The 10,519-nt window shown below is 43.2% G+C and overlaps 1 protein-coding gene across 1 annotated transcript in view; it reads right to left on the reverse strand.

Moving 5' to 3' along the window:
• arid2 (AT-rich interactive domain 2) overlaps positions 1–10,519 on the reverse strand; it is a 31,307-nt gene extending 20,788 nt beyond the window's left edge. Inside the window, exons 1-3 of the mRNA XM_084573539.1 lie at positions 9,749–10,519; positions 9,532–9,625; positions 8,477–8,574 (exon numbers count right to left, since the gene is read on the reverse strand). Of these exons, the coding sequence (XP_084429665.1) occupies positions 8,477–8,574; positions 9,532–9,625; positions 9,749–9,840 (284 nt within the window). The 5' untranslated portion in view covers positions 9,841–10,519. The remainder of the gene's footprint in view (positions 1–8,476; positions 8,575–9,531; positions 9,626–9,748) is intronic.

The following is a 10,519-nucleotide window of genomic DNA, read 5'->3' on the forward strand; positions in this document are numbered from 1 at the left end:
ATTAGAACAGAAGTGTTGAAGTCAAAGCCAGTTGTTTTGTTGTTACAAACTCCTAAGATGCTACTGACGGTCTCAGTGCATTTTGAAGTTATGTGGGAACAGCTAGAACAAAGAACTTGGACTAATAATATCTAAATTTCTCAACAGAGAAACGCATCACTCCGACTCCACCGCCTCACCAGCTCAGCAGCTTGTTGGTTATATTTAAGAAACTGCACACACACACAAATACACACACAGGGTACAGTGTAATCACTTTAGCCAAATCATGATCAGACAGACAGTGGAAAAGCATTTTCCATTTGCGATATTTCCTTTTTCATGAGCTCCACACATTAAAATAGATTCTGTAAACAGATTCTGTAGTGTTGAGCTTTAACGTTATAAGAGGTGAGGACAAGATATCCCCTTAAATTTAACATCAATATACATTACATTTAAATTTAATTTGTAAGTATTTTGTCAAGAATAAATCATAGCATATTTACAGTACAAATAGTGGCCATTATGCATAATAAGGAAGTGGTTGCATATTTTTTTTTGTATGGGAATATAGTTAAATACGTAACCACAATGAGCATGCTATGTGTAACACTGGGATACCACACAAGCTTTACTGAAGCCAACTGACCATGACCTGCATCCAACACTAAAGCTACTGTTGGAAACACAAAGAAGTATGCACCATAACAGTGACGTGGAAATCAACTTAACATGTCTCCAGAGCCGGAGGACAAACTGCCTGTTGTTGATGATCAACTCAGTCAAAAGGATCTACAGTCCATGCTGTCAAAGAAACCATTTGCTCAGACAACAGTGGCCATACTCTGCACTTAAAAACAACACAATGGAGGATATCTCATCAGATTTTATGGAGCAGCATACTGTACCAGGACACACTCTGTCCTCACAATGACCTCAGCGCCGACAGTATGATTTACTTCAAGCACAACAACCTACTATTTGCTAAAAGGGCCTCAAAGTGATGACATTTAAAAGGATTCATTCAAACTGCTGCACTGGCAGCATGTGAAGTGACGTGGTGATATCAACGTACTGCACTGTATGAAGAAATACAGTTTCTATTCAACTGATAAGGAGATGCGCCAGCAGAGGTCAGAGGTGGAACAGGCAGCAGAGATGAGAAAGACGGTGACTGAGGGTGGTGAAAAATGCTTCTACCCCCATTCGGGAATATTTTCTCCCATCTCACAGGAATCCCGCGACATGTAGGCTATACAAAGAAGTTGCCAGCCTCCAAACCTGCATATAATTTCTGTTCAGCACAGAGATAGTGATGTGTACATATCAAGTATCATCAGCTCCTCCAATAAGAAGCTATGGAAGAAGGGCACCTACTTTCATACATGCCAAAATGAATTCCATTAACAACCACCCATTTTTTTTTCTCAAATACAGTCATATACATATACTTTTATTACTCTGCACAGTTGGGGTAAATTACAGGTAAAAACTTTCATTCCAAAATGAAATTCGACAGCCAACAGGATGAGCATTCAGCGTGCTCTTCTAATTTAAAAAAGGTTGGCTTGACACAGCCAGTGACAGTTATTCTTCCTCAAGGCTATGATACCTTCACAAGCTCTGAAGTGGTAACTAAAGCATGAACCACTTAGGAACCAAGAGTAAAAATGAGCACTGAGAAGAGATAAGCATATCTTTGCATGACAGTAGGTAGATGTTGTCAGTGCATCACAGAGAAACGGTAGTCAGTAATGACTGTAAAATCAGATCACCATGCAGTTTCACTACTGGTAAGCATTTTATTGACTTTGACCTGCTAAAAATACTAGAAACGTGTGAACTGGCTGCGACGCAACCCGGTGCGATACAACATGAAACAAGCAAGTTAATCTTTAACTGTAAACCTCATATTCTCGAGAAGTGGGCACTCAACGTGCGGAAAAAAAAGCATACGAATTCAGGTTCAGGCTTTCCTGGATATGGTAAGTGCCTCGTAATAATGAGAAACCTGCCAGACAAACACAAACACGCTTCCACAGACATGCAGCAAAATACCTCAGCAGCAGCGTGGTGAACCAGGCCTGTGTGGCCGTGAGTCACCGAGCGAGTGCCTGTTTCTGAATTAGGCCCTGCTTGTTCATCGTGGCCGAGGTAATCCCCCGTTCGCTGGATGCCGGGTGACACGCTGGACTATAAATACACTCAGCCTTCATTTGTGTAGAGAGAGAGAGAAAGAGAGAGAGAGGAGGGAGGGAGAGCTGGAGAGATAGGCCCCAGTCCCGACTGCAGCGTCATCAACCGCTGTCTGGGCACAAGCAAGAAAAGGCTGTGGGTAAAGACGGGTGGGGGAATAGGATAAGGGGGAGTCGACTGCAGCTGCTTTGGCCTGCATTTCCTCTTTTTTCACGCTTGCATGTAAAGAGGAATATCGGTACCCTCCTGCACGAGTAGCACGTGACTTTCAACGAGCAGGGACCGCTGGGGTTTGAATCAATTTTACTACAACACTGTGAGAGAGTCCGTGTATTTTCACTGCTAATACCGAGTGGGCTTTCCCTCCAAAATAAAACAGCGAGTGCAGAGTGTGGGAAGCAAGTGATGAGTAGACACACGGGTGCAAACAGCCACCGTCATTAGTATTGTGTTATTTGCGGTGATCTGGATCACACTAGAGTAGATACTCCTGGCGTCAGTTACATTCAGCTGCCCAAATGCCCTCAGTGTGGCGGTGTGTGGGAGTCGAATGCCCCCTGCTGGACGTGGACGCGGACATGCAAACACACCCACTGCCAATTTCTGCACAGAAACATTTGCTGGGATTTAATGGAGCCGGCTGTCCAACACAGGCTGAGGGCGGTTTACTTTGTCAATAATCACAGGACCGTTTATTGATGCCACTGGGCCAACTGAGAAAATACTGCACGAGCTGGACCACTGACAGAACTGGTCATTTGTTAAACTTGAAATCACGATGAAGCATAGTGAAAGGAACAATATGCTGACAGCATTCACTTTTAAGACTTGTGATTGGTAAGACAGCTCAAATAAAAAAAAAAAAAAAAGTATGGTTACAAGCATTTCTATTTCACTCATCAGTCTGGTCAATCACAATGGCACAGCAGCTCAGTGGTTAGCAGCATTTCCTGGGTTCAAACTAGGCTTTTAGAAGAGGACGAATTTTCACACTGGTGCAAGTTCCTCAAGAACGCCGCCGACTCAGGCGCCACTTGTCAAGGAAAGGCACTTGCTTTTAGAGGCCAAAGTGTATATATATTTTTGGACATAATGGCAGAAGTTGACTTCGGGCTTATTCTTAAAAGGAGGCTATGACTAAGAGCTGGTATGATTGCTTTTCCGTGTAAAGAACACCATTTTTTTTACCTACCTGGTGACCACTCACATACTGTACTATATTTGCTTCAATTAGCTGTTTTGCATCTCTGTATAATATAATATAATAATAATTCTTATTTGTAGTTGTGAATGCTCATTGCAGTATGGTTGTATTGTCAGATGTATAAGGCTGGAATCTCACCACCTGAGGTTGCTATTTGTTTTATGGATTTCACCATTGCTCATACTTTGTCAAGCATCCCAAACATTTTTGTCAATTATAGGGAACTGGGCGGAACATAAAATTGTGTTCATCAAACAGGATTACAACGGCCTGTTTGTAGATCTTAACTTAATTACAGTCCTAAAAATGATAACCTTATAATTTGTCCTAAAGTATTACATTCTAATCTTAACTATGAACCGAGTCCAAGTTTTAGAAATTCTGTATTTTTTTTTTTTCAAACTGTCATGCACTGACCTTTTCATGACATTGTTAAATTACATTAAGGACAATGTGAAGAAACTGGTTGTTGAGCAGGCTCATAAACTGTGTGTTTTTTTCTGTGTTGTCCATATACGATCCCCTGATGGGTTTAATACTTTAACTAAAATGCTACAGACATACTTTTTAGGAGCCCATATTCAGCAGTTTTCTAAAATTGGCACTGGAATATCAAATAGTGATTCCAACTGAAGGCGAGGAATACACTAAATACGTTTAAGAAAACTGTTAGCCTACCAGCTTCGGACGACGTTGCTGTACCACGTTTTTTTTGGTCATCTGTTTTATGAAAACACAGCCACACTGACAAGTTTCAAAAGTAGTCTGTCCAATCGGTGATGAGCGTTGTTCGTCCAACCAAAGACAATTCCAGAGGCGAGCATGTCGACAAACCAATCATCTAGCAAACTACAACCCTTGTAAATTCACTTAAGTAAAAAAGTTTCTACTGAAGAGAATCAGCCTACGCAACACTCAGAGCAAACGTTACAAATATATCATCTATTTCATACAGTGTTAAAGTCAGATTCTAGCTCCACTGTCAAATGCAAGGCAGATCTGCCCATCTGCTTGTTAGCAAGGAAACTGAGAGAAGGAGATTAGGCTATCAGTGGTGGCCAACACTGCTGGAGGGCAGGTCAAATTACAGACAGACCAAAAACACAAAGTCTCAAGAGCCTTCAGATGTTATCTGTGATAGCAAGTTTGCTCCACTCCTCTTATTTTGTTGAGCGACACTTATTATTCTCTACAAGAGGGAAAAGGAAGGGACTAGTCTGCATGTCCTTCTCCATAACGGGTCGTCATCTGGGCATCTCTAAAGTCGAAACAGCAGCGCGGATGTAGCAGGGGAATAAAAACAGGGCTAATGCAAGCCAGATCAAAGGCCACCTTGTCCAGATGTTTCAGATGAGCAGGAGAATCTATTGGCATATACAGGAAGAAGAGCCATGAGTGGTGCATGAAGTACTCTTGTGAATATTAGCACCCACTGTGCAGAAAAGGCGTGTAAAATATGTCTGTGGTGTAAGGCTGGGCAGTAGTCAGTTAAAGAAAATCAAGACCTGACGCTGAAATCAATGTTAACCACACAGTCTAAGCTCCGAACTTGGGCAGATACAGTAATAGTGGGATTCAGTGGGATCCCTGCATGCTCCCTACACAGGTGGTTAACTCTGTTTCTTTTTTTTTTGGATACACAAGGCACTGTTTTATATGCACACAGTGTCACGGGACACTGAATTCCAAGACTGATATAATTATATTCATTTGACACTTTCTCCTAAAAAAACTGCATTAATTATAATCCACTTGAAAAGGCGTTCATGACCTGAAAATAGAGGGGGGAAATTATCTAATGCTCACATGACTGCACCGCCGGCTAATAGCTGGGGTCGTGAGAATTTTGGGCCCAAAAAGTGGGGTCACAAGGCAGGAACAGTTGAAGAACACATGGCCAACTAGTCTGGTGTTAAGAGAAGATTTATGTTACAATAGGAACCATCCAGTTATCGACTGAAATGAGTAAACCATTGAGTGCGATTTCACAGGCTTCTCTGAGCTACAAAGTGTGCTATAATCATTTTTCTGTACAAGAGGCAGCTGGCTAAACTCTGAAGACAGATTACTTAGTGGTGGTTGATTCAGCAGAAAGAGGTATAGTCAAAGGCTTGTTCTTTCTGTACAATGATTGAACAGTGAAAACTGTCCTTGAAAGCAGAGTTAAACGCCCAACGTGTCCATGACATACAATGACTCAAAAGGTGAAACCCAATCTGCACTTAACCAAACACTGATGAATGTAATAGGCAACATTCTGCCAATTTAAAAACGGTGAGAACGTTTAAATGAGGAAGACACATTTATAGCCATGAGAACAAACCGCATCAAGATATAAAAAAAAAAAAAAAAAAAAAAAAAAAAAAAAAACAACAACCGACAGTCGAGCTCCACATTTAACTCAAAGGCTTTAGTGAGTGTTCCTAGATGTCAGTGACTCCTGGGCCTGATTTCCTCCCCACGGGGATGCAGCAGCCAGGGCAAACAAAGGTTGAACCACGGTATCCGTCACCTGACTTGGCTTCTGGGGACAATATGCTGCAGTTTGGAAGAGAAGTCAAACACTATACCAAGCCTTATTTCCAAACTCCTTTCATTCACTCAAGTTAGAAACTTGATGGTGTTTTACTAAAACAAATTCACTAAAAATAAAAATCAGGACTTTGCACGAAACCCAAGCCTTGAGGGGCAATAAACCACTTCCAAATCAAATGAAATTCCAATGAAGGAGAAAACCATGAAGAGGTTAAATTGTATTGACTGAGAATCTGAAACTAACTCGGTAGATGTGCAGAGAGTATACAGCTGTAGATGATAAATATGTCAAATGATGGAAGGGTAAACGGTAGCACACTGACAGGAAGAAACCTGGAGGAAATAGGTACTAGTTACGCATGCAGCAATAAAGACCTGGACTGTTTTACAGTAATATATGTCCTATGTGAATACTTTGCATTTAAATGCATATATTTTGCTTCAGTCTAATGAAGTGGGCCAAAAACAGAGCTGCGATTCAATGGTGCCCTTAGTGTGTCAGTGTGATTTGATGCTAACGCTTTGATCCAGAGTGTGAATCCTTCCGCCCCCGAAGCTGAAATGAAATCGGCACCATTGGTGGGACTGATGTCAAAGCAGCGCTTCAACAAGTTGAAAATGAGCTGGAAAAATGTTTCTGGCAAGCACCGCTCACTTATTACGGAGTGACATTCAGATATCAAATAGACGGCAGTGGGAGCTGGCACTGAGCTTCAGCGCCGCTTATTGCTCTGCCCTGAGTGGGAAGTGCTGACCAGAGGGAGACACATCATGGTCATGAACTTGGTCAACAGACAGTCACAAGTGAGATCCCTGTGAAGATGTGTTCTTTACTCATACCTGTTCACTCGCTCAAGGATTAAAAAGATAACCATACCGAAGCAATACTTAGTCCAACATCTTAAAGACAAACAAAAGGCCACAGATACTAAACACTGAGCCGATTACAATATTACACAGTGTAGACAATTTGTTAAATCATCATCCACAAAACACAAGTGTATGATTTACTTTACTTGCCAGTGTATTCACAAGAAAGGTCTTAAGGTGCCAACATAGCTTAAAAACTCTGAGGCTGCCAGTGGTTACAGATGGTCATTCAACTGGATAATCAAGGGTAACACCTGATATTAGCCAACATCCACCCAGATCAAGTGTCCTTGAAAGAGACGCTGAATCTGAACCAGCTCGAGTGAGTACATATCCACTGTGTACCTGGCTGCGCCCTCTGACCTCTCCGGGGTTAGAGCCGAGAAAAGAAAATTCCCCCACAGTAAAATTGGGAGAATATTCACCCAGTTTTGCCTGGCGAGATTAGACACCGTAAGCATAAAGAGCGGCCCGAGGGAGACTCGGATAGTGTCCATTATCAGTGTCAGTTGAAGCAATACAAGTCTAGCTGCTGCTGCCTCTGACATCCCTACACCAAGCTGCTTTAGATAAACTTTATAAAGCCGCTCCAAAGGCCGAGGAATACTCATCAGTCAAAGCTTATTGTCCAAAGCTCAAACAAAAATGGATCTGCAAGAATAACTTTAACACCCACTAAGCCTGCTAGACAAAAACAGATTTCTTATTGTTAATGTTTTACTGAGCTTGCATGGACAATTACCAGCAGAAAACCCATCACAGAAACCCAACACCTTTGCACTGTAGCTACATCTGAACTTGTAGAGTAGTGATTTTTACTAAACATGTTCTAGTTAAGAGTGGTTTGTAGCTACAGCGGCACTAGGAAGCCTTCAACTAGCTTCAGCCATGCAGCGAGAGGATTTTCTCCCTCGCAGCCAGCACTGACGGTTATCTGTGAACTTTTGAGGGGCACCGAGTCTAACCAGATGTGTACCAGGTGATAATAAATTTCCCCTCCAAAGTCACAAATTGCTGCAGCTTGCATCAAAAGTCACAATGCACAAAACAAATCGCTTCCGTTTGTAATATCAACTTGTAAAATTATCCACAAGTGGCTACAGTTGTTGCTCTGCTACACAGGTGTAATCCCTCGTAGGCAGGTGCAAGGGTGGGGGGGGGCAATCGTTGCATGGGTTGGCGGGGAGAAGGAAAGGAGTACAGAGAAAAACAGCAACACCAAAACCACAAATGCCAGCTGCTAGGGAGAGCAGCATTTACACCAGACTCCCATCAGTGCCAGCTGACTGTGTTAAGACTTGGGAGCCTGTGTGAAATACATGGCAGATACACAGCAGAGCACCCAGATCTGCTCAGTGGTGCATCAAAACCAAATATCCTCTGGTTACACCATTTTCAGAGAAGTAACCAAAAACCATTCTGGTAGAACTAGGAAACTTGACACATTTGAGTAAAAATGTATTTTAAAAAAAATTATAATAATAGTTATTTTCTTATACGGAAGGAGTGTGAGAGTACATATCTGCCTTGCCTTTGCTAATTTACACAATATAGGATTTGGATTGTCTTCTACAATGTTGTTCTAGTGCAGAGGGAGCAGAGGCTAGATCCTGCTGACTGCATCTTAACATTTGTAAACACATCCCACATGCTACCTGAGAGGAAGAGCTGCATGGCCACGCTACTCACCGAAGGTAGTACTGTTTTAAAGCAAATGCAGCGTTGGAACAACTCCTTGGAAAGTTAAACTCCTCTCCAAGTTCAATCCATTGGTTTTTGTCAGAGACCTGAAAGGGAGAGAGGAGTCGGTTAGGAGATAATAATAAAATAAAAAAAATAATAAAAATAAAAAAAACACCGGCAACAACAAAAAGAGCGGTTACACTGCAACCATCTGGTCTGCTACAGGTCCCCCCCCACCCCCCAAATGAGGCAACACTACAATCACTAATCAATAACTTTCTCAAACTGTCGAAAATATGAAAACACTTAAACGAGATAAATCTAACGAGGCGTTTGGAGCAACCGTGTGTAATTAGGCACCGGTGTGTTTTATTGGCGGCACATATTTACATTTGACACACCAGTAACTACTGCCTGACTCCCTTTAGGACATTATCGTTACTGTTGAGGCTAGTTAGCACTGGAGCTAACGAGCTAACTTTCCCCCATTTTGGTGCTAAAACTCAACGAGGCCCAACTCCGACAAACTGTCCCCGTCGATAAACGAGCGATTTAGCTCGCGGCGACCGGTTTGGTTTTGGAGCAGGTTTCGGTGGCGTTCGCTGTATTCACTACATGGGCCTGTGAGGCCTACATTTTGTGCTCAAGCCACGAAGCCGAAGAAAGATGGCTATGGCGAGAAAGAAAATTCAAGCTTCCCCCTGGGTGCAAACTACCGGTAAAAGCCCGGGCGGAGAGCGGTGTGCTCCGCGGTGTTTTCCGAGGCCGGGCTCCGTGCCGATAATCGATGTTAAACGTGCCCGCTAATTTTGAGTCGCTCCAACTGCACTCTGACTCCGAGCGGTTGGACTCTCAATTCAAACCACACAACAACACAAGCCACCACATTGCATAGAGATACATGGCAAACTAGCACAAGGCCAACACCGACCCCACTACAAATTTTTTTCTCCAGGAGGTTTACACTTGTCCCGGGTTACCCACACGGAGTTGTGGAGTGGCTCGCCGAGGAGTCCACGAACGGCGGAGCGTGGAGAAAAACACTTTTAGTTCCCACTCACCTTAGCAAATCCACCTAAAGCGACGACTCTGATATAGAGAGCATTGAGATCCAGCTCTTTCCCACCCACGATAGGAATCTTCCTGAACGGCGATCTGTTGGGATAACACAAGAAATAAATGCACACATGCTTAAATTACACTTCTGGTTAACTCGCAGCAGCATGCAACGAGGATTTAAAGTTATATTTCTTGGTAATAAAGACGCCCCAATCTCACCCTCTGCTTTGGTGAAATTGCCGCAGCTCGTCCAGGAAAGCCTGTCCTTTCCTTCGCTGATCTAGTAGATTTTTCCCCGTCGAATTTGCCATTGTTTTTGCATGCAAAAACGGTTAAAGCCCACTTCAGTCGCTTCTTAAGACACCAAGGATCCCATACTCCGCCGGCGCTCAGTCATTCGCCAAGCTGAGTGTTTAAAAAGTTAAAGAAATAGCTGATAGCAAGAAGAGCGGCAGCTCGCTAATAAAGACTGATGCACACAGAAAGCAAGCCCGATTCAAGCCCGGACTAAGTTCCAACGAACAGTCACAAATACGACCGATTTACCGGCAGATTAGAAGCGCCATGGCAGAAGGTGTTGAATTAATGCTTTTGGTCGCGGTAGTATTCGTTTGGAGTGGTTTGACAGTGTGTTACGGACGCAGCTCCGAGGCTATCGCACACACTGTAGAGCGGCAGAGGGATCCAGTTCTCAGACAAAAAGATGTGAAGGCCGCGGAGCCCGGCCTGCCATGCAGCGCCCTCTACGGCCAGAGGCGACACTGCACCGTCCAGAGCGGAGCGAGCGCTGGAACAATAGAGACTGTTTTCTTTTTTAGGGACCGTCTGACAACTCGTCTCTCTGTTTGGAAAACGGGTCAGGAGGTACTTGGAAATATCCCGTGGGGGAGGGGATAACACTAATTAACATAGCTCTCTTATTATCCCAACCAGCCGTGTAATGGAGGGCAACCGTACATTTTGGTGCTAAAATACTTTTTTAGGTCGATA

This window comes from Chelon labrosus (genome assembly GCF_963514085.1).
Source record: "Chelon labrosus genome assembly, chromosome: 23".
Classification (NCBI taxonomy): Eukaryota; Metazoa; Chordata; class Actinopteri; order Mugiliformes; family Mugilidae; genus Chelon; species Chelon labrosus.